This window comes from Taeniopygia guttata, chromosome 6, assembly GCF_048771995.1.
Source record: "Taeniopygia guttata chromosome 6, bTaeGut7.mat, whole genome shotgun sequence".
Lineage (NCBI taxonomy): Eukaryota > Metazoa > Chordata > Aves > Passeriformes > Estrildidae > Taeniopygia > Taeniopygia guttata.
This window is the reverse complement of record NC_133031.1, coordinates 28,170,946-28,196,676: the sequence shown is the minus strand read 5'-3', so window position 1 is coordinate 28,196,676 and position 25,731 is coordinate 28,170,946. Positions and strand designations below refer to the sequence as shown.

The following is a 25,731-nucleotide window of genomic DNA, read 5'->3' as shown; positions in this document are numbered from 1 at the left end:
GTAGTGCCTCTGACCTGTTGGGAATCAAATTTTAAAAGTCTCTTTCATAAATGCAGATGTGTTCATAAGCTTCTCAAAACATCATTGACAACAATTCAGAACACTGAAATATGAAGATTAAAAGAGTATTTTTAAAACAAAAATTTCCTGGTGAACCAGACAGGATAAAAAGTTGTTCTGGAGTGTAGCAGCCATTCTTCTAAAATATTTTCCCGCAATTTGAAGGGGGTAGACAGAACTTATCTGCTAATTGAAAAAAGATTCATATCTACTGAAATCTTTAGCTGGTTACTTTTAGGTTTGTTTGTTTCCCACTGGGCTGTGTGTGGCTTGGAGACTTTCCAAATTCTTTTCTTATAAGTTTTTCTAGGCTATTGGCTTAGGATATGGGCAAAACCCTGAAGATATTCCAGAACACATTCTTTTCTATTTCTTTCTAGTACACTGTGAGCTCCCCAGTTCACACTGGGGTACAGGCCAAGGGATAGAGACCTGAGACAACCCATTCCAGTGCCTCATGGACAAAAACTGCACACTTCATCGAAATCTGAAAATTAATTTCTACTCTAAGTTAATTTTCTGAACCCCCATGTCTCATCACTGCACCCACAATAAAGAATTTCTTCCTAATATCTAATTTAAATATACTCTCTTTCAGTTTGAAGCCATTCCCCTGATTCTAGTAATGCCATGCCATAAGAGGAATGTATTAGCTTAATGGAACCTAAGTATTTGCTACAGAAAAAAAAAAAAAAAAGGATCATGAAGTATAATAGGTCATTTGTATGTGAGAATACTTAAAAACACTTATGACAAAAATACTCTTACCCACACCCCCAAAATCTTGTGAGACAACAAATTCGAATTCATAGGGCTGGGTACCTTATTGCTGGAGCAGCAAACTGGAATAGGAGGTCCCGTCCCTGCTATGCCACTGATTTCTTTAGTGAGGTATGGCCACCTACAAAACCTGTCTCTGCTTTTACTCCCCATCTCCAGAACATTTTATGCACAAACACATGGCCAGGGAATTTAGGTCATACAAAGGCAGTAATTTAGCCCTCTAGCTATCTAAATACATGATCTCTTAATATATTCAGCCAGATTCAAAAGATGCTGCTTTACCTTTCCCAGACAGTAAAATTAGAAAGAGTTAGGCATTAATTTGAAGCACAGAGTGTTAGCATAGCATATGACTTCAAGCATATCAGCAAATATAGATTGTGGGAACAGCCACTATATTGAGCAATATTAAATTTAACATTTCTTTTTCTGTATAATATTGATGTGGAGATGGTCCTCCAGTGTTTGCTTTTATTGCTTCCAGTAATTATGTAAAATATTGTGTGGTGTGTACTGAAGTATGCAGAAATTAGGAAACAACTGCCAATCTGTGCTAATTCTATTTCTTGCAGTTGTTTTTATCTAATACATTTCTTGGGGTCTATATTTCATGATTATTCTTGTAACTAAACAAATTGGGATGATGCTGAGACTGGGATAATGCTAGACCCTTCTACTCAACAGTCACAAACAAATTAAATTCACTGTAGGTCTATCAATTATGGGGTTTCAAACAACATCCTGAGAATTGTCTACTGAAAGCTGCTTCTATGCTGGCATTGCTTTTGGCACATTTACCTGACCTGAGCTTAAATCCTAACCTGACTTTGTTCTAGATGGGTGACTCAGCTCAGCATTTTTGTTGAAGAAAAAGGAAATCCAGTGCTGTTCTGACACATAGAAACATGCCATCATGGTGTTCGACTACATAATCCTTTTGTCTGAAAAGAAGAGCCCAAGTGTATCTCAGAAAGATCTTATTTTTCATTTGGCTTATGGAACACTTATAAACTAGGACTCCTAACTGTGATTCCCAACACAAAACAAAGTCAAAGGTTACAGCATATGTTTTTGTTTCAGCTTCTCCAAATTACTTGCAAATGTATTCAAACACAATATGAGGAGATACTTTATTTTATTGAAAATAACAGACTACAGGGTGCTGCAAAAAAGACTGGGGTACCTCAAGCATAAACATGGAAAGAATACATTGGTTTAGAAACCCATAAATCCTTATTTGAATCTGCCAACCTGAAAGCCAAGTAAAGCCCGAAAAAACTATTTTTCCTAAATGCTATGTCTGATTAAGCCATACTATTAAATGACAGCTGAACTTTAACATTAATATGATATTATTTAAATAACTGCATGATTTTTTTTACACTAAAATGATGAATGATTTTTGGACAGCTCAATTGACATAAAGCAAGAAACCCCTTTAATGAGATTTGACAAAATGGAGACATATGCAGAATATTCGTTACAGCTCATGTCGCAGAGCCCTTCCGGGGGAGACTTGGGTTTGGTTGGTGTCTTTTCTTTTCCTTCAGTTTTTTTATAGTTTATTTTGATTGTCTACAGTCACTGAACCATCCCTTTCAATTGCCACTTCCTTCCTCCATGGATTTTGAATTTAGCTTGTGTCATTTACATATTACTCTTAATCAGAGAATTTTATATGTTACATTTTAGAGTTGGAATTGTAAGAAATCTGTGGAATGAAGGCACCAGGTTCAGTCACTTTAACCTTTGTCAATTTAGTATACAAGGAACTAACAAAGGCTGAGGATACTTACGCAGAAATAAAGCTTGTGCTAAAGAACAACTTATAAAATTCCAGTTTTCACATTTCCTAAGCCAAGTGACAAATCAACAACGACTCTGCTAAAAGTTTCTCCTCTTTTTTTCTTTTTTCTTTTTTTTTTTTATAAGCAAAATGCACTAAGCAAACACACAACATAAAAGCCTGTGGCAAGGGTAATTTCAGACTGAACTCTTCAGAGGCTGCATTAAACTCCTTTAAAACTGTGCTTTCTTAGCACCCAGCACTGCTTATTAGAGGGATGCTTTTCTTCTTTAGGAAACTGAATATGTACAGAAATATAGACATCACAGAGAAGCTCAGGTGCTGTTTCACTGGGTAAAGAACACATATCCAGAGGTGCCTCTAATTCAAAAAAATCTGTCTCAGAATGCACCGAAGCAAATTTAAGGGGAGAAATAATCAGTGGATAACTCCTTCCCTTGAGTCCCACATAGAGTTTTAGCACATTGCACAATTTTCCTTTTCATATCACCTCATTTTGATCCCAGGGACAATTTTTATAACATTGAAAGCATGGAAAAAACATGCTAAACCCGCAAGGGTTGACAGTGTGTCTGCCTCATCTATTTAGGCAGAAATTGATAATTTTAACCTTTTTTCTGCACAGAAAATTTATGCTGCCCCAAAACATTTACCAACTTTCTCATTTTAACAGGCAAAACCTCCCCTCAAAACACAGAAATCACTCAAGAATAGGAAACAGAGAAAATCATCATCAAAAAATGTTAATTTTAGAACACATATCCAAAACCCCCCAAACAAATACAAAGAAACAAAGATGAGAAATCATTACACAAGGGCTATCCTTCAGGTTCAGAAAACTCTCTCCATAGGCATGACAAAGCCTTCTATCATCCAAAGACATTCTACACAGCAGCCTGGGTAAAAAAAAGTCAGGTGCACCAGCAAAATGTTGAGATTGAAGTAAAATTGAAAATAAAGGCATGGAGGGAGAGAAGAAAAAAAGAAAGAGCAGAAATGTCCCTACCTTGGCCTTACCTTCGCAACATTCCCGTCAAAATCCTGGAACTCTTCCCCAGGTTTGCATCTGTTTCTCTAAGCTGGGGAGAAAAGAGTCCTGTTAAAGGCAAAAGGCACACGTAGCACATTCTGTACTAAGGACAGGGGTTTCTACAGTCACCTGAGTCAGTTAGCTTCAGCTTTAGCACACAACAAGCTTGTAAAGCCACCAAAGCTCTGAAATGTTAAAATACCTTGTCTTGTTTTCACTTACATAAATATGAAACCCAGGCAAGGGAAGTCATTGAGGCAACAAAGGTGAGTCAGGATAAAGAGCAAAAGCTTTACAAATAAAGGGTTGGAGGTAGAAGCTCTATACATTGGAATCCATAAGTCCCACGTGTATGTGTATTGTTTGTGTACACTAGTGAAAGGATCAAGGGATGAAGAGACAGCCACGTTCCTGATGCTTTATGAAAAGAAAGACATATCTTTCTTTCACTGTTTTTCAAAGACTGCAGTTTAAAGAAAGAAACAAGCACAAAATATATCACTTTAGCAATTCTGTGTCAAATAAATATGTCTATACTGCCCCTTAAATAAAAAACTTGTACTGATCTTACAGCAGCCACCTCTGGCCTGGGTGCTCAAATGCTTTGTGAATAGTATATATACATGTCCAGGAGGAACAGCTGTACAATATATATGCTGGGTTTTTTTCATGTAAGGAACTCTCACTGCCTGAAACGACCATTTTTGTAGTTTATTAGGACAAAGGAAACCCACAGTTTACAGCTAATTACCTAATTAGCAGTCTTGTTCTACAGCTCTCAAAAATATTGCAAAATAGGTAAAAATGAAATAGAGTAAATGAAAAGTTATGAAGCAAATTAACTTCATGTTTATTTCTACTGCTTTTTAAAAGGAATTAAGATGTCCCCTCTCTCTTTGTTTATTAGTGTCCCACAAAAGGAAATCTAGAAATTAGAAGATTGTAGGAAGAATGGAGTTACTTTCCTATCACCTCTTTAGCCACTGGCAGCTAGAAGAGAGACATCTTTTGACATTTAGACATCTTGGAACCAGTGGGAAGTCAAAATCTACTGTAAGAAGATAATGTAATGGTTATGACTATTTCAGCTATGAAATAGCAGGGACCACTGTTTCTAACATGCCCCAAAACACAGCTGTGTGTACATACATAAAAACATTCTTCTCCTTGTGAAAGCTGAATATTTACTTCTTCATTATCAAATCAGATTGAAAGGATTACCTGAGTCATTGACTTCTTACTGAAAAACTTTGTTGTAGTAGACAAAATGCATCCTGTGTTACAAGTCCATCAAAACAGTAACACTGCCAAGGAGTGTGGCAGTCTTCCAACAACAAATCACCTTCACCATAACAAACCACTATTATATCTTGAATATTTGAACAGCAGCAATATTAAACCCAGTCTCTATTCTGGAGCACAATACTGTAAATATTTGCTGCCAGTTTTAATGCTTATTACTGAAATCAGTAGGTGATGTGACAATCAGTGTCACATAACCTTTTTGCATAAATTTCCTCCTTATTCTTCTAAAAGCTGTTAAGAAAATACCAAGTAGAAGCTGGGACTGGATAACACCAATCAAGTCTTGCTCTTAGCAATATCATATTCAGTGGAAAGGCTTGCACTAACTCTCAGATCTCTGTAATTATGTGCTATGATGGAACAAAGATGAGTATTATATTCCAGGGAGGCCATTCCCTCATTTTTTCCTGATTCATCTAGACAATTCAAGCTCCAGAAAAGCAGTTTAGCCCAGTTTGACACAAGTAACAGCAGAGAAAATGTCACAATAATTTTTAAAAGGCTCATTAAAAAGCCAAGTTTTTATCTATGCTAGAAGGGAATCTGAAGTACAAATGTATGCTTTACATTGGTCTTTTATTATTCATAAAGATGCATTTAACACTTGGGGCTTCTCCTCCCTTTTCACAGAAAAGTAGAGCTCTCCTTTTTACCATTAAATGTTTGATCCTAACTTTCCTATCTTGCTGCAGGATTCTACCTGACAGCTAGAATCAGTGCTGATAGTTAGGAAGGGGAAGCTGAATCTTAAGGGTTTGACAAACTCCTCTAAGCAAGATGACCTCATATTTTTATGGTAACAAAAAATCCACAAAATAAGCGAAAGAAACATTAAAAAAGAAACAAACATGTACACACATAGTTGGAAGATCTCTAGCTACCTCCCCAGAGAATGCTAAGAAAATACCTTTTCTTCCTGCTCTGGCAGAAAAAAAAACCTCACATGAAGAGTTTCAAACTGTAAGTTTGTTTTTATTTAAAACTGAATCATCTGATTGCAGTTGTTCCACCATTTCTTTACCAATACAAGCACACCACAGAAGTGTGGAATGGAACTGGTGGAATGTCAGTGAACCTCTTAAAAACCTGCCTTAGTGAAAACATTTTGAAACAGGCTTTGATATTAGCAATAGAAAATCTATATAGTGTTTAAAGCTAATAGTAAGAGTAATAATGAGAAAACAGGAAGATGAACAAGATGCTGACATTGATATCTTGTCTGCCTTAGACAAATTTCCTAAAAAATGATTTTCCTAAAAAATGTTACATCTTTTAAAGTCCTGTATAATCCAGTTAACCTATTTGATTTGTACCAGAGCTTTTATCCCTTCTCTTTGCCTTCAGAAGAAAATATGAGTTTTACTCTACAGACAGGAAAATTCATCTACGTAAATTTAACCAAACCATTGAGACATTAACTTATTAAATTTTCCTTATAAAAAATAATTTTCCTAATTTTCTCAATATTGAACAGTTAAAGCTGACCATCATACTCATGGTGACAGTTTAATTCCAGAAGACAAGTTTATTCCCTGGTTGGTAAGATAATACCTCCATGTATTTAATGTACAGCTATTATGCGTTGATAAAGCCCCCTCTGTTCTGGTCTTTTAAAATCTCCAGCAAATGGAAAACTAGCTAACTTATCCAAGATCTCCCCTGAATATTCATCTGAGTGTATAAAGACAGGTGGAACAGGTCAACTCATGTGGCTCCATTGGAGAACTTTTCTGAATTACCTGAAGAAAATATTTTAAGTATTTTTAAGTATTTAAGTGTCTCCTGATAAAAAACTTGGTAGTTGAGATCTTCCATTATGACAAGAGGTTTTTTTCTTTGTCCTAGAATATCCTTATTATTTTTAATCTTGCTCTTTGCATCTTATAGGTTTTGCCTACAAAGAAATTTTCTCCTCAGGTGGAAAGCAACGAAAATTAAAAGTTATTCTATGAACCATGCATACATTGAGTGATCAGAACTACATCCCTGGGATATAGAGGATCAGCAGAAAGGAGTACATGGCATTTATTTCCATTGCCTAGATTTTACTCGTTCAGCTAAAAACAGAAAAGAATTTCAGACTCAGCAGTGACTGGAGATATAAGAAGTGGAGGTGAAATATGACACCAAGTTGGCAGAACAAAACTTGGTCAATCCTCACAATTCTTAGTTACATTTAGTGATCTAGCTATATTTAGTGTTTTAAAGTAGCTAATGCCCAGCACTTCAGAAAGCAACTGGTCCAGCTGGCAGAAAATGCCACATTAATGCTGTTATAGGAAGCTTTACTTATCAAAGCTATCCAAGTGAAGAAACTCCCTGGGACATATCAGGGTTTTTTTCAGTGCCATTGGTCAGTTAATAAATGTGTGGGAGAACCTGGCTTTGTAAAAATTGGACACTTGGGAAAGTATTGGAACACGTCATGGACATGAGCAAAACCCAGAGACAGAAAGGCTGGGATCCCACATGGAAGTCAGAGCACACGTTGGATGGGACAGGCTCTGAGCATCTCCAGTAACTCTGCACAGTGGAGCTGATCCCCATGGAAGCTGCATGAGCCAAAATGACACAGGTATGTTACCTTGGCTGCAGAGACAGAGCAGCAGTACCTGCTCCTCACACAGACCTGCCCCAGGGGCTGTTATTTGCATCTGCAGCTACAAAGAGTAAGGTTGCTCAGCTATTAGACGCTCACTTATGATACTCAACTGTTTCATAGGAAGCCCAAGAAGTCATTGGAATGGACAGTGTAACAAACCCTTCAAAGGACAGAACGCTGACCTGTGATAGCGACAGAAAATTTGCTCCCAGCAGCAGATTTGATGACTACAGTGTGACTGCCCATCACAGAGACTCAGCAGGATGGGGCCCATGTAAGACACTTTGTAAGTTCTCCACTGCAGATGGTGATTATATCTCATCTGGACTATTTTTGCATGCACAAAGAACTTGCCCAATGCAAATAAAATGCAGAATCAGCAATTACTTATTATCAAACATACCCTTTCCCGAGCACGCTGGATCTTCTCTCTGTCATGGCTGAGGTTTTCAAGCATCTCCTGTCCAATCTGCTCTGCATTAAAAAATGAAAATGTAAATCATGAAAAATACAGCTTGTGACTGCAAGGCCTTAAAATGCCAAGTTAGATTCTAACAAGAGCATTTAACACATGTGACAGCCTAATCACTCCTCCTAACTGCAAAGAAGAATTCATCATTATATTAAATTTTAAGTTTTTAAATAACATAAAACTGAAGAAGCAAACCAGAAGCTGCCCCTCTGTAGTCTCTTGAGATTGTCTACACCCTGGGAATTGATGCTGACCTTTGTTCTGTGAAACAAAGGCAAGAAGACTTTCAGACTTGCTCTAGATGCTGGGTGCTCATACTTCCCATCTACTCCTTAAGCCCAAGGAAGTCAGTAAGCCTTTGCTAAAACACCAGCCATCCTTGTACATCTAAAGACACAGAAGTCATATTAGAAGAAAACCTCTCTCAGTGCCTCTCAGCACTTACCATTGATGCTTAAATGAAAGCTTTTTCAGGCTCAGCCCAGTTACTGGTGTCTGCTTTGCTCCACCATGGACTGTTTCTGGCTGGCTTAGAGATAGGCTGTAATCTCCTGATGTTTCAACAGCAGAGACATTAATTTATAGTCATCACTGTTTGTTTACACAGGGGCTGTTTGCTTCCACAGCTTATGCTGAACCAAAGGTTGCAAAATTATAGTGGAGGGGCCTCAAGATATGGTACAAAGACAACACAAGATGCCAAAACTTTACTCTTCAAACAGCTTCAATCAAATGCTACTCTAACACTGAAATATTAGCAGCAAGTATAGAGAAGAGATTTTAATCTTCAAAGGTCTATAGAATATTAAGAAACCCTTCCTGTATTTCCCCGAAGGAGAAAAATAAGTTAAATCATTCCCATTTTACAGATGGGGAAGCAGGCAGAAGGAGCTGAAGCAGCTGTAGATTTGCCTCAGGACACACAGCACGTGTGAGACAACCAGCATTTCTGTGCATGTTCATTTAGGGTACTTAGCAGGCTTACCAGAGATACAAACCAAAACAGTAAAACTACAAAAACATGGCTATTTTTTTCCTACACAACAACAAAAAAAAGCACCTTGCTTTTGTTCTGGTGAGTGAGTGGGATCCTAAATGTCATTATTCAGGGAGCCTTGAGAAATGGATAATTAAAACTTCACCAATATGTTAGTAAACACAATTATGATTTTTTTCCATTTTCAAGGAACAATCCAAAGTAGAATCACCTCAAACTTTAAAAGTTTGAGACAAGCAATGTTATTTTTAAATCCATTTAACACAAGGTACACAGTCTGCCAGATAAAGTCTGAGGAAATTCATTACATATATATTTCTCTATCAGTTGCCAAGTATAGTACAAGTAAGATAAATATTTCCTCTGACCACAAATTGACATCCTCATTATGCTATCTTGTCCCTCTTGGCTCGCTGCTCTTTACTTTTAGCTGTATATACAATGCCTCCCAAAGGTGAAATGTGGTAAGATACATGGGTTTGGAGTTAAAAAGGCTGCACAGTGCAGCGCAGTTACACAAATGGCAGCCTCAGAAAGTGGTTTACAAGAGCCTTGCTTATGTTTGCATGTCAAAGGATGAAACTATACTGAGCTTTTCCTCATTAAAGCACTCAAAATACTAACAAACAGAAATTTGTGTTCAATATAATCCAGGGGAGGAAAAAAAAAAAAAAAAAACAAAGCAAAATCTCTTAAAAGAGAAGGGGAAAAATCAACAAATTACCAACCTAGTAGCATGAGGCGAAATGATAAGAAGTATATTTAGTGCTAAAAATTACATTTATGTTTGCAGACATAAAGGAGTACGAGGTACAGATCTTCCTTCAAACGAATAAATATAAAATACATGGCTAAAATGGTTTGGTATCTCATGAACAAAGCTCAAAAATATCTTTGTAGGGAACAGTTTTATTTTTATTACACCAATTTTGAAGCAAGTTACTGTGGGTTTGTATTTTTTTTTTTTTCATCTTCTTCCTGTCACTGGCAAGTTCACACTCTTAGCTTTTTATAATGATTGAGTTTATTTTCCAACCATCAATGTGACAGCAGCATCAACTGTAAGTGAGGGTAAAACACCGTCACTTTGACGAATAGTGTATTTTCCTCTCATTGTCGATGACTGAAGACATCAATAAATAAGGAAGGAGAGCATGTCAGCCAGAATATCACAGAATGAATTGTTGATATGACACTTAGGGATTAAACCTTCAGCCATGAAGTTCAACCTAGCAGAGGGGTCTGAGAACTGAGATAGCTGCGTTTCTTCCCAGCAGCCTCTATAGATAAATAATTGGATGGATCATCAATTTTACAGGAGTAGCTTTACTCTACATGCACTTTCGTTGACGATCTTTGGCCTTTTTTGGGCTAAAATAACAATATAAGTTGAACAAAGAGATATGATGGAGATAACATAATCTCACAATAAGTTTGCAAACATAAATTGACACCTTTATCCACTTCATATCTTCATTCAACTCAGGAAATTCACTGATGACAGTGAAACTTGATTTTTAGCTGGAAGGTCAAGACAGTCAAACAAAAATATTATTACACAGAGAAAACAGAGACTTCTCAATGAAGATGTCTCCTCACTTGGTTTGCAAGTGAAAGCACCTTTCACTAGGAAAGGGACTAGGAAAAAATGTAACATTAGCCCACAGTACAGCTAATTACAAGCTTGATATAATTGTTTTCTAACATTTTTCAGGTTTCCCCACAACTCTGATGTTTTCCTTTCAGTTAAAACATTCATCTATGTGGCAGATTCATGCTTTTATTGCAATGGTATGTGTATGGATCTTCCCAGCCTACTTATAATGCAAGTCATTGAAAAAGCTACTACAGTCATGTGCAAAGGTCAGGTTTGTAAGATATACTGTAGTGCAGATGCATGAATTAAGACCAATACACAAACTAAAGGGTGTTCCCTCTTGCCAGTAATGGTGCCATTTCCATAGAATCTTAGCAATGTCAATTATTTGGGGATTATGCCAACCTTTCAGTTGTTTTATATGGACAATATTTAATATGGTGCAGTCCCAAGTCCTACCAAAGACTGAGTGATGCTACCTCTTCTAACTGAAATTCCCAAAGAGATGCATAAAATTATGGTTTAAAATTACAACTAAACTGTGAGAAGCAGAAGGGTGAATGCATTTACATCATTATTATCTGTGTACTGACAGAGGGCAGGAATATTCCATAGAGCAATTATTTCAAGTCTTAAACAATGTTTGTTTCCTGGACGGAAAAAAATATTTCTGAAAAAGTACATAATATTAACAAGCATCATCCTTAAATGGTGAATGCTAAAATCCACAGCTCTAAATGTATTCTGCCCTAAAGTTGTTTGAACAAAGTATGGGAAATCATCCTCTTTATTGCCAAGCACTTCAAAAATGCCATGTTGTGAGTCCAACACAAATGGTGCTTGGTTCTATGAGACTACGTTATGCAGGAAAATATAACATTTCTTATCCTAAACCACTGAAATTAATTAGAGGAATGAATACAACTTTCCTCACTTGAAGAAAAAAACCAACACCCTCCCACACAATGTAACAAATGCAAACCTATCTTCCCCCTTCACGTGTGCACAAACTGGCACATGGCTTTCAACAGTTATGCTGAGATAAACCCAAAATAAAATGGTCACTTCTAGCAATGACTTACACTCCTGAATAAGCCCTTTATTTGGAATTTGCTTGTAACCTGTATGCAGTATTTATATATACAAATTGTAATTATTTTATATGTGGTCCACAGAGTTTGATTTCTAATACTTCCACAGAGTTTGATTCCTAATACCTACACACACATCAAGGACGCAAAATAAGTTGTGCTTGACTGGTTTCTTTTACCTTTTTTGCCTCCAGTAATTTAAGTATTTATGTACTTTATCAGCTAAACTGATTCTGAAAGAGCTTTTTCTAATCACTCAAGTCAATAATACTTTTTTGCTCTAAGAATGATTAATATATTTACTCAAGAGACAGGAATGACACAGAACGAGCCTCTCCAGGCTTTAGGATAAACAAACATGCATTTTTATGAATTTTGAAGACAGAATCTCATATAAAAAAATATAAAAATCCAACATAGTTTATAGAGCACTTTTTCTCTCAAAGTGTACCCTGTGTGTTTACATATATATGTGTGTATATATATATGTGTGTGTGTGTGTGTACATATAAGTGTCATAAGATGCAGCAGTTACCTTGATATGAGTTAAGATTAAAAAAAAAGCTCAAAACAAACAGAATCACGGAAAGGATGCCTGGAAATATGATTTGCTCAATCTCATCACATGCATGCATCTGAGCTATGTAATTAGAGGCTGGAAAAGACAAATTAATTTACACTGGGAAAAGCAGAAGATCATGTTAAAAATCAAGATGGCTGTTCTACAGAATCATCAAATACACTACAAAAAACCACTGTGTGTTGACCAGAGTAGGAGTGGGGAACAGTTCCAGGCTGAGATCCTCAGCCCTGCCAGTGAGCAGTGCAATTTGGGGAGTGCAATTGTGTGTGGTCTTTGCACAGAGACATCACATGCTCCGAAGATGTAGCAAAAGCTTATACAAGATTTTTGGAAACTATGCTGACATAGGCTGGGGTTTTATTTTTCCTAACGCCAGTCCATTTTGGACAGGTTAAAAGTTTTGATTTTAGGAGACTAGGATAAATCATCAACAGCAGGGTCGGGAAAAAGTACTAGAAAATGTTAAAAGCTCACTGTTCAGAGGTGACAGCAAGCAGATTTACAAACTTGGAAAATACTGTTTGCAGGAGTTGAAGAATTCAGGGTTGAGTTGAACACCTTATGCTTCTGACAGCAGAAAGTTAATAAAGAAAGTGATGACATATCTTGAAGTATAGGGACACAGGTAAAAGTCTAATAAATTCCCCAGTTCACAGCTGACATATATTTACATTGAACAGCTGATATAATTAGAAACATAAGGATTTAGATCATCAAGGTTATTTAAAAATAAGTACAGGGTAATACAGATAAATGAAGGATAATGGAACAACCATAAGCCAATGCAGAGAATTTGTAAAGCATCAGCAGAACAGTGAAATGTGAGTTAGTGCTCAAATGCCTCAAGAATCTGCCATGAAGATGTTAATCTGCATGCTGTACGTGGTCAATTAACACAATAAAATAAAAATTAGCTACTTTTTATAGGGATTAGTTGGCTTCTTCAGCAGAAGCAAATGCCATCCAGGTGGAAAGAGCACTGACAATCCACAGCATTCACCGAGGACATCCAACACTTCCAGAGCTGTCAGAAGTTCAGTTGCAAGAGAAAATAAAAGAAGTTGCCCAGTCTTACTGTGGAGGCAAGTAACATCTAAAAATACCTCCCAAACTTCCAAAGACCAAGATGTCCACCAAAGTAAAAACTACAAACATTTTTCAAATGAAAAGGTCTCCCTATAAGCTATAATGGATGTTCATGAAATTATTTTTATTGGTCAAGAGCAAAAGGGGTTGGTTGAGACTGAGGTCAGGGAAGCCAGGAAGAAAAACATCCAGAACACCTAATCAGAATTCAGTCTTTGTGTTTTGTTCAAAATAAAGAAGAAAAGATATTTGAGGAAGGTGCCACATGCCTTTAAGAACAAACCAGGAGCATTTCATAAACAGCACCTCCCATGGTCCAGGCCTGGTTTGTCCTTCCCCAGTTAACAAAAAAAAAAAAAAAAAAAAAAAAAAAAAAAAAAAAAAAAAAAAGGCAGATAAATGAGAAGAAAAATGGATAAAGAAAGAAGAAAGATGACAGACCTAGTAACTTCACCTCCAGTTGCTTTTTCTGTTTCTAAAGTTTCATACCTTTTCTGAAATCCTAACTTACATCAATCTGCTGGTAAAAAACAACTCATTTCTCACTAACTGATGTATTTTTTTTCTGTCTACTCCCATCACCAATCTAGCTGAGCTCCCTTACTAACATCCTCACAGCAACATTCACAGGAGGTGGCAGACTTTGATTCTGCTGAGCACTTGTCTACATTGCAGGCTGGCCATTGTTCTTGCCATGCCCCAGCCCAGCAGTGCTTATCTGCTCCAAATTCCTCCCACCGAATCTTCCTCCCCTACTTTCTTCCTTCAAGTAAGTTCTAAGGCAAAAAAGAAATCTTTCCTTAGTGCATCAATAAGTAAACAACTTGCTAGCCCCCTTTCAATCACTAATAATGTACCAAAAGTTGGGAGCCAACCCTCAGTGTCTTCTTTTGCTACTTTTTAAGCGTTCCCAGGATGGAAGAAGCCCCTGCCCGGTCTGAGCTTGGTGCAGGAATGGGTGACGCTTCATTGCAGTACTGCCAGTCTTGAACTTGTCTGAAAGTGGTTTAGCAGGGGAGAGTATTAAAAATCCTGATTGCATCTAAATTAAGTTGCAGAAATACATCCTCTGAAACTTGAGCCACAAGCTGACGTTTAATTAAACTTGTGACTCCAAACAGCACTGAGATGACACAATGGTGATCTTTGGTTCATCTAAGGAAGTATTCATAATTATTATTTAATCAAAAGTGCTCCACCGTCTACCCAGTTTGCTATAAACTCAGAGCAGTACAAATAATTACTCTGGATTCTGTATTACTGGTAATTTTGAAGACTTAAAAAGTGCAGGTAGAGAGCTGGCAACTTAAACTCCTGCACTGAGCAGCTTGAGCCTTGTAAAGTTGGCCCTATCTCTAGAGCTGATCCATTCTTAAAGCAGTAAGTGCACTTCAAGACACAGAGCTGAGCACAAAATTGATGAGATAGCCAACCAGCAAATAGAAAAGTTACATTATGTTTTTAAAAGAGAAGAAAATGTTTTGAAATTCATGAAGAATATTCATTGAGGAATATGTTTTAAAATTGAAGAGTGGAGTGAGAATTTTTTTTCAATCTTATTTAACTACATAACCACTACATACCACAGTATATAACATTTAGGTAACACAATGATGAAGAACAAAAACTGCTAATTAAACCTATAAGCACTGTAAAGAAGAATTTATTAATTTTTCAAACTGATTATAATCCATTTATGTAGCTTAAACTTATCAACAGTAACAAGTGTTTTGCAGTATCCCCTCCAGACCTCAGTGGACCTATAAGAAGAGCATATCCTTCAACTGTTTCAATCTAAGAAAATGCTCCTTGAAGAAAAAAGCAAAGTTATCATCAGAAAGTAAAGCCAGAACCAAACAAAATTACATTTGGGCTTGTTCAGGTTTCTTCCAACATCCTGATGTACCAGATTTATCTTGGATCTACAGGTCAATTAGAAAGTCTGGAAAACTGGCAACATGAACAAGAAATCTATGCCTGCTTGGCTTCTAATACTTCCATGAAGCTAAAGAGTGTTTTAACCTTTCTTGCACTGTTCAGACATTCATTTCAAATGTGAATGGAACTCTCTCCTGCTGTATTCACATTCATATTTAAACAATGAAAACCAGAAATAAAATAGCACCTAGACATTAGAAAAATAAAACAAACCTAGAAGCTGATTAATAAATAATGCTTAAACACACTGACCAAAAAGTGCAGCGGTCTGTGCATAAATAAAACATTCTGTAAACAGTGTGTGTATATAAAAATATAAATGTATAAACTTTCTTAAACATGGTAAAGCCCACGAAGCAGGTGAACAGCTCAGCAACCTCGGAGCTGGCTTCAGTGCAACTCACTCTTTGAATACGAATTAGCAGTGGGTAATAGCAGCATATTTATGAGGCCTTTTGCCTGGTCCTTCTCTCCAGTGAATGCTGTATTATTCATTGCGTGTGCCCTGACCCCAATGCGCTCCTGTTCTGACAAATCATACTTGATTAAGACAAATCTTTATTAGTTAGCTAGTCAACTTCCCCATTTATCATTTGCAAATCCCATTCTCTTTTCCAGGTACAGTAAAAAAGTAACTGAAACCAAAACCATTTTTTCTCCATGTAAAATGAAATGCTTGTTACAGGCAGTAAGAGCAAACTGGAGCATAGAAGTCAGTAATAGATGATAAAATAAAGCTTTAACAGGCATAAATTACAAATGGGGCAAAACTCTAACACAACAGTGTACCGTGGATAGCCTGAAGAAACATTAATTAGCTCGTCCTTTCAATGTTTTTCATTTTTTTTTCACAAACTGAATATCTCAAAATCTAAATGTTATAAAAAGAAATGCATTGCAAAGTTGGAGGATGAAAGTACTAAAGTATAAAAAAAATAATAAAGAGAATACTGAGGAAAGTTATTGTTCAAAGTTTCTACCAATACTAAAAAAATCTTTGAAAAGGAAGAAAAATGAGTACCAAATTACTAATGAAGATTCATTTTCCCTTGAAAATCCAGTATCTCTCCAAAGACGTGGGAATTTGGAGAGGAGAAACCCCTTTCAAGACAATGTTAGAATATTTATTGGGCAATTTAGAACCAGAGAACCATGTGATGTGCAATGCACAACAGATTTCTCATGATGGTGGTTTTGCTTACAGAGAAGAATGTTTCTTCTACCAGGACTCTGGAGATCTGAAGCAGCTACTTGGAGATGGAGGGACAAGGGACAGAGGGAAGGGACAGTCTGTAGCTTATTGGGCTGGCTGCAGTTCAAGTTCCAGCTCTACCATAGAATTTTATTTTCTGGAGGGATCTCTAGCAAATGTTCATTTGGCTGTATTTTTGCTTGGTGATGAACTTAAGTAGATTGTGCATTTTATTGCATTTTGAATCTTGATTTTTTACATTGTGATATTTATACCCATCAATCAGAATCTCTGTTCATTTGAAATATACAGCATTTTAAAAACCTGCACCTAAAGGACAAAACATCATGATAAACATCTTGGTGCTCCTTACCCAGCACAATTCTTACTCTTCCTCCACTTACAGCTTCCCACCTCAAGCCATTTTTCCTTTATTTTTTGTTTTGTTTTCTTTTTCTTTTTTTTACCCTGTAGGACCAATGCAGCTATGGATTCTGCTGCTTTTTCACACACATGAGCTAAGTGCTAGCTATTTCCATCTGCAATGTTGCCTGTGATTACTCACAGAGTAATGCTGAGAAAACCACTGCCTCACTAAACCCACTGCAAAGGTTCAGAGGAAACAATGAAAAATACTCGATGGCCTTGCCAATCAGAGTTATCAGGAGGTATACAAAAGGGAAAGAATCCAGACTAATTTTAAAATCCTGGTTGAATTTTATACACACAGGGCAATGTGTTTATATATATATATGAATATAATTTAAAAGTCTCTGCTCTTGTACTTGAAAAACAAAGATATTTCTTCTGGAAATTGCTGAGATGGAAAAATAGACTATCCCATAACAGAATTTTTACCACACTCCTCAGAACAGACTCATATTTTAAGGATCAAGTTAAGCTCTTCAGATGGTATTTCAGAGGTTGACTTACATAGGACTTTTATTGCATATAGACAGAATTTGTTTCTAAGGCATCCCTGCTAGGAAACATTATTGAAAAATCTGATTTTTCAATAAGTGTCTCAGATGAAAAGTGTGATTTCTTCTGATGGAGCAACTCAGCAACACTTATCAAGTTTTGGCACCTGTACATTAGACTACCACTTTATGATTTGATTTAGGGCAGACCTGGAGATTTCTAAACATAAACTGCTCCAGAATAGAGCAGTTTACTGCATGGGGCAGCAGCTTCTGCTTGGATGCTCCCAGAGCAGCAGCCTGGAGTGCTCCAAGGGCCATCCTAGCAACTGGAAATGTCCCGGGTCCCCCCGGATTTGGGCCAGGATTACCAGAGGCTGCTGCTTGCTCCTGGGTGCCCCCTGAGCTGCAGCTGGCACTGACACAGGCACTGGAGGTGCCATGGAGAAGTGCTGCCAGCTGAGCAGTCTCTGAGGGCTGTCCCAGGCTTGGGTGACATCTCCTCTCCCTCCTGGCCTGCCAGACTTGTCAGCATGCAGGACACGCTGCCAAAGGCACAGGTGGGCTGCTGTGGGACACCATTAACAGATTTGTGGGACTTGTTGGCAGGCCACTGTTGGAGTTTATTTGTGTGGATGGTCTCTATGCTGCAGACAGAATGGATTTAGTATGTTTTTCCTTGCTGTACCTTAAATCTTGATTTCTAGAAGACAAACATGAGTAGCCCTTAGCCCATACAGTAAAAAGACAAATATCTGGATTTTCTGTCATGCTCTAAGATCAAGAACACAGGGAGGCAAGGTGAGATTTGAGAAAGGGCCCCAGACTGCTGGGTTCTATATTTGAAATGAAGTCATGCCACCTATGGGCAGGTACCATCCAGCCCAACATCCTCACTGACGTTACAGACCTGAGCCCAAGGCCATATTCACATTTAATTGCTGTTTTGGATGCCAGTAAAAAAAAAAAAAAATATATATATATATATAATAAATTGATCTTTCTGAAATTTCTTCAAACAATCTTCAATGTTGCAAGACAGGAATTTGAGAGAACAGAACTGAATGTCTCAGGCAATACTGTACCCCTGGTAAATTCTTCTGTCTGCTTCCCTGGCTCTAAAATGGGTGTGAAGAAATCCACATTGGTCAAACAGTGTGCAACATTAAAAGAATCCTTTTCCTATGGAAGGCATTTCAATACTGCACTTAGTTTCTTAACTGTTCATTTTCATTACAACTACCAGTTTGAATACATTTTAATTAAAAAAAAAAAAAAAAAAAGATTAGAAATTATTTTTTAAATGAAATCTGAAGTGGCCCACTCTCCTCAACTACAGAACATTATATTTAATCTAATAAGGGGTTTTTACATTATTTGAACCCCAAAATATAATTATCCCATGATCTATTGAATTGTTAAATTATTGCAGTATGACAATTTAATGCAAACACCCAGTTTACAAACATAACTTTGCTGGAAATTCTCAAGAAGTGTTAAACCGATGTCAGTGTCTCAGTAATTTCGCAGTTTAAAAACAGTTAGAAATGTAATGACTACACTGCACTTGATTAAAGCATTTACAGCTCTAATCAAAAACTGACAGCAAGATCAAAGATGTTAACTTAAATCTCTCTTCTAATTATGTTTAAAATGCCACACCTCAGGCCTGTCTCTCCTCTTCTTTTTCAAACCAAATTCTGCTTAAGAAAGATCTAACACTTCTTAACAGTTCATTATCCAATAAAACTATTCAAAGCTTAAAAGCAATCTACACAATTAGTCAGGACCTCAGGGAGTCCACCGGTAGTCTTTATTACAGGGCTTCATATTAAAACACCTTAATTATATTTGTCAAATGGATTTCATTAAAACCCATCGTCACTTTAATTTTCATATTTTGACAGTGCTGGCATAGCATTATTACCACCTGCCAAGCTACGAACTACAACAAAATTATCAAATTCCTTCAAATACTAAGCAGTTTCTTTTTGTACCTGACCAATGATTTCCCTCTTTTTGGTGAATGCACTATAATTAAGAGGAATAATTAAAATTTCATATTCAAGCAACACACAGGCAAGCTAAATGTGCAGTGTATCTATTGCAGGTGTGTAAATAAGAACCTATATGGATACCTGGTTGCCAGGAGCACATAATACAAAGGTAGGGCACATATACTGAAGTGCTTCTGAATAATAAAGCCAAGACATCAAACAGAATGCACTATTATTTAATCAAATGACAACCATGAGGATTTGAAAGCAGAGGACATTTTAACTTCTACTCATTAGACTGTCATTTCAACACAACAGACCTGGGGATTATGACCATATACTGTAACCACAGTTTTATTTTAGATTTAATCCATGGAGGTTCCACTTGACTTTAGATAATCACATTGAAATTTAATTAAAACAAAATTTTCATACTCTCTTCATACAGTTAAGTATTGTGACAGGGCTTGCTTCTGATATTTAGGATACATTTCCAATGCAGGACATACCAATTGTCGTTTAATTTTTTTCTTAATACTAAATGCCACAGCAATTAACGACTTCAGATAATTACCAATAATATAAAAGGTAGGTACCAGCATCTGTCATGCAACACAGTTTGGGCTGTTAATGTCATCTGGGATACAGAAATAAATTTTTGTCCTCTTTTTTGTTATCTGAAATATTGTACAGAAAACTGAATTTATTGTTATTGTGCATATATTTACAGAGCTAAATTCAAGCCTGATTAACTCCATGTTCTTCAGTGAACATGTGTGTGAGATGACTTTGGCCCACAACAGATAAAACAATGGCATGCAGATTGCAATGGGGAAAAGAACAGAGAATTTTCCTTTCTTCCATATAATCATAGCAAGAAATAAGAAATTAAGAGGTTTCTGCCATATGTCTAACACACTTCACTGCTTTGTACAAAGGTCTCAAGAGTAATGATCTCCGTGTGTTATGAATATTTTAAGACTTATTAAATGCTCTTGGATTATTTTGAGTAAAACTATGGGATTCTAAAGAACTGGTTTAAATGACAATCAAATATTATTCCTACTTAAGGTGAAATAAAAGTTTTATAATTATTTAATGTATTATCAAGGAGGAAAGCTTCAACCTCTTTCACACCATATCACAAGTTTTAGCAGAGGAATTGCTGAAGACGTGCTGGGGTCTATTTTATTTAATTTCTTTTACTTCTTTTCATTGCTTTAATTGCTTTTGAATTACAAAGAAATAAAAGAGTACTTACAAGCAAGGGACTATGAGCTGATCACAGATCTCTTATTTGATTTTTTGGCAAGTCATCTTATTTCTTTTATCCTATTTACTCTATCTGTAAAACAGGAGTAAATAATGTTTCTACTAGAATTCCACTGAAACAAGCAAATGCCCACATGCTGCCTAGCTTCTGTTACTAGGACATCTTAAAGCAAACAATCAGAATTTTCTGGGGTCTCTTGTTCAACTGCAAACTATCAAGACAGCCTTGGGGGTTTCTCTTAGAGAAACCTAGAGACAATCTAGGAAAAAAGCAGTGTTTTGAAAACAATCCCAGCCCAAAGCAGTGTAGGTTTGCTTCTACTGACCTGGTGGGAGGCAGCTCCTCCAGCCTAGCACTAGGATGAATGGAGGGATAGGGAAACTTCCCAGATGGGGAGCTGGTGGATGAGAGCTCATATGTGCCTTTGACACAACTGGTCAGGATTTCCCTCTTGAAATCTGCTCCTCCCTCTGCACCCAGGCTCCTGCCTTCTCTGGCTTTGGTTCCTTTCCTCCCCACAGATCTGCAGTTGATTTATGGCTGGAAAATCTCATGCACCAATTCAGTTACTATTTAATAAGGGACAGATTTCCCTCCCTGCTACACTGCTCTTTCCCATCTCTCTCACTGTTTAGCCTTCAACTCAAATTCAACACAACACAGCAATTCCTTGTCCCCCAACATGCCTCCACACAATCTATTCTCATGACATGCAACACGATTGTCTTCCTTTCTACCCAGCCTCAACAGCTTTTTTTTTACTCAGTTCTTTTTTCCCATCATTGCATTTTGGGCAAGCTCTCTGATTTTTTCTGCATGACATCAATAGGAAACAGACTGGTCCCAGCCATTCCCTTCCTAAAACCCTCTTCTAAGCTCTCATCCTTTATTTATATTATCACAGACTTTTGTTTTGGCCTTGACAAAAAATCTATGCACCAACTACAGTAATCTAGAACCTTGCTACAAACGCTGTTTTTTAGTATCATACTGATCTTTTTCTGTCACGCCACTGTCTCTCCCCAGTTCAGCACATTAAACAATAGCTACATTCCTTCCGTAGCCAATCCCTTCATGGTCTGACTTCTCCCACTGTCTATCAGCATATTAATTCCTCTCTCAGCTCAGAATCATTCACCTGTTAAATTTTTACTCAAGCATTTCTGCACTTTCTCCCATGCTGCCATGACTGAAAGGAGCTGAGCATAAACAACTCATCACCTCATCCCACTCTTGCAATCTCTGGTCTGGTTTCTCTTGCCAATTGATATACCAGGGATAATAATTTCTTCACAGCCCATGGACATCTCAGGCACAACCATGAACCTTTGTGTTAGCTGAATTTCTAAATGTCTAGTCCCAGATGCATAAGCAATAGCAGAAAATCTAGTGAGCCCAAGAGAGTATCATCCACAGGGGAGGAGGAAGGTACAGTAAGAAACAAGTTAGCACCACTTGCCTTCAGTGTTTCAGAGCAGGTGTGACAGGGATTTACGATGTACACTGCATTATTGCGAGGTTTTACCTTCCTCAAGCAAACACTATCCCCCACAAGCTATCAGCAAACAGAATGTAAATCTTGTTGTCACGAGTGAATAATTTATTAAATTGACACTATTACTAATAATTACAGAAGATGTGCCTGTTTTTCACTCCTAACAAACAGGAAGCCAGCCGTGTTTCCCATTTCAGGAACGATTCACAAGGAACAATTCAAAGTGATGCTCGTCCCTGGCTGGCACGTATTCTTTACTATTTGAAGTTTATTTGATACAAATGAGGGTCTACAGAACCCTGCTGACATGAAGTCACAAAGAGCATATACATTTATGAATACTGCATTTACTGCACTCTGTATGCGATGTTTGTTAGGTCTCGGGGCTGAAATCACAGCTCTGAGTCTATGTTAAGGATGCGTTGTGAGCTTTTGCTTTCTCTCCTCCTGCCCCCCAAACAAAACAAAACATCACCACAGCCTTCATGGCTTTAATTATTAAGTTTATATTTTCTGTTTTATCTTAAATCCCATAATGGAAGCAACCAGGATTTTTTTTTCTATCTCCTTGTTTCCTTTTTTTTTTTTCTTTCCTGTAATAGTACACACTCTTGATGTAGGAAGGAAATGTGAAGACAGAACAATCCAGCTGGATTAGACATTTTTGAAACCTACTGCCAGCAGTGAGCTGTCAAAGCCAGCAATCAAATGTAACCCTGGCAAAAAAGAACTGGGGACTGCTGTGAGGAGATTTACTTAGAAGAAACTCTCAAATAGTGCTTTTATGTCCTGATTCTCCTCCCCTGAACCAGTTTTATACCTGCTTGTTGTCTCCTCCACCTCCTTGAAGTCACACCTGGTTTACAGTCTGTGGTAGGAATACTTTCTCTATTACTAAATTAACTATCGCATTTCTATGGCCTCGGTGCAGAACATCTTGACAAATACTTATTGTTCTCCTCCTAGATCTTAAAATCTATGAAAATGTGGGGTATCAATTAATACAGAGATCTCTACAATATGTCCAAGAATAAAAAGTCTTATTACCATTTTTTTTTTCAGCTCAGAAGCCAACAAAAGAAGGCTGTAACTAGAAGTCAGAAGGAAGGGTAAGAATTCACTATTCTGACTTCACTTTCACTTTTCTACAAGACCATAATTATATAAATTTTATATTCCATCTTTTCATTGGAAAGCTGTTAATAAGCATAAGGACAACTTGGTAGTAAGCACCATTAAAATGAAAAGACACAAGAAGATATTTTGCTATGGCAATGAAAAGGAAAGCAAGACAAAAGCTGAAGCACTGACTGGAACATGAACACAATGTAGGGAGTGAATCCAGGATATTGAAGAACAGGGTCTCAGACAACCAGTGGGGGAAAAGCAAAGACCAAGACTATGTTGACTAATTATAACAACAGCAATATCCTTACATTACAAAGAAGGTCTTTCTGGATTAAAAGAGGAATGACTACAGAACAGGAGAGTGACATCTGAATTTTGGCAATATCTAGGCTACCAACATACCTGAGTCACTCTCTACTACAAAATGAAAGTAATGTTTTCTAGCAATGGCATGAAGATTCATTGATAAATACCAATTTTAAAGCTTTAAGAACCGTCTGGTTCATGCAGAATCTGAATTTCAATGCATCAGTCAAGGAAAAAATAGAATTAAAAGAGTATCCAATTTGTGTGATATGCATATTCTTTCTGTTGGACAGAAAATTGCCTTTAAATTGGAACATGAAGAGCTACAGAAGTCACTCTAGAGCCACATACTGGAAAAACTTACAATGAGTCAATTGAATAGTTTAGTTTCACAATTTGTGATTTGAAAACTCAGTACCACCTTAAATTTTAACCAGGAGAGAGACTTTATAGAATACTGGCTACTTTCCCTCTTTTAAATTGATCAGCCATTACAGTTAACAACCTTCCTACACCATAGAAATAAATAAAGAATGTTGTATCCATTCTAATTTAAAAACTCTCATCATCATTAAAAACACAGTTGATTTAGTCAGAAGTTCCATCTATTATGTGCTGTAATGATTTAATAGTGCCAATTAGATCTATAGTATTCCTAGACATGGAGGAGTTGCAGCTGGAGCTCTGCCGACCAGTCAACCAATTTTCAAAGGATATTCAAAGGTCTGCACCACTCTATTCTAGATAGAAGATTAAATTGTAAAGGAAAAAAGAAGCAAGATTTCAAAACAAGTATTCCAATATGACAAATAACTCTTCTCCCTGGGCTTTGCTTTTGTAGAAAAGAGAAGTATTTCACCCTCCTATTCCATAAGTAGCTGGAAATGGTCTGCATATTTTAATAATGACATCAAATAACTTGCTAATTCAAGATACTTTAACCAGCCATGTGTCCTAGTGAGAGACAATGCATGAGCCCTTTAAAGTATCTACAATACAGAATATGTCCCTTGATAATGTCATTAAACCACGATGACATGTAGCAAGCAATTGCTGGCAAAGGTCAATAACCTGATCCATTTATACAACGAATGCCTGTTAAAACAGTGTTTAAAGAACAATCAAATGATTGATGACCATAAGCTCTATGTTGGCCATGATGTGCTGGGTGCACACACAGCATGTTCTGCAAGCACTCCACGTACCTCTGCTGCCGGGGGGAAACTGTTCTGCCAGAAAACAAACCAAAATGTTTAGACAAAAATGCTGACAACAGTAATTGAGTGAATAGAGGTCTGAAGAAGCATTTGTGAACACTGAGCACTAAAAATGTGATGCTGATCTAACAGAGTACATCTCTGTTTGAAAAGTTTGAAAGTAAGGTGCTGTGGGCAAAACAGACTGCAAGCACCCTCTAAGCTCCATGTCACAGCCTGGCAAAAAAAAGAAGTGACCAACCGATAGATGTCTATCACTAATTTCTAAAATTCTTAATTTTTAGTTTAAACTGATGCATTAAAATGCAGCTCAATTTCACGCACATTTCAATTTCGCCAGCTCAAGAGCCATTGTCAAAATTCACAGGTCCAATTTGCTGTGTTATTTTAAAAAGGGGGAGAAGGATAATTTCAAAAATATTTTTGTTGTTTTAATCTGTCAACAACCATCATTCTGTCAACAGAGTGCTGCACACGTCTTTGAATTTAATACCCTTTTCTAAACAGTAATTAACCTAACAGCTTCTTACAAGTCATTTCTCTGTTTCACCAGAAAAGCGTGGTGACCTGTGTGTTCTGTAGGATAGGAATGCTTCCCAAAATTGTCATATGGTCTCCACACAGAATTAATTCTGTCATTCTAAAGTGACCACATTTCACTTTTTACAAACAAGAATGATCTTGAAAGTCATATATATATATATATATATATATATATATATATAAAATATGTATATATATATATATATATGATCATAGGAGTCATAAAATAAGTATGATCCATCTAAACCATTTGATATTCTATAACTGTAATGGTTCTGGCTTTCATGAGATAAGCATGCTGGGACCACA

At 36.9% G+C, this 25,731-nt stretch overlaps 1 protein-coding gene across 4 annotated transcripts in view; it reads right to left on the bottom strand.

The window, feature by feature from the left end:
• The window catches only part of VTI1A (vesicle transport through interaction with t-SNAREs 1A), a 256,060-nt gene that overhangs the window by 93,336 nt on the left and 136,993 nt on the right, over positions 1 to 25,731 (bottom strand). For 2 of the 4 annotated variants that reach the window (XM_012574592.5, XM_012574595.5), the window contains 2 exons: positions 7,991 to 8,061; positions 3,657 to 3,729 (listed from right to left, as the gene is read on the bottom strand). In XM_012574592.5, the coding sequence (XP_012430046.1) occupies positions 3,664 to 3,729; positions 7,991 to 8,061 (137 nt within the window). In that variant the 3' untranslated portion in view covers positions 3,657 to 3,663. The remainder of the gene's footprint in view (positions 1 to 3,656; positions 3,730 to 7,990; positions 8,062 to 25,731) is intronic. The other 2 variants (XM_002198017.7, XM_012574591.5) reach the window with 1 other exon arrangement.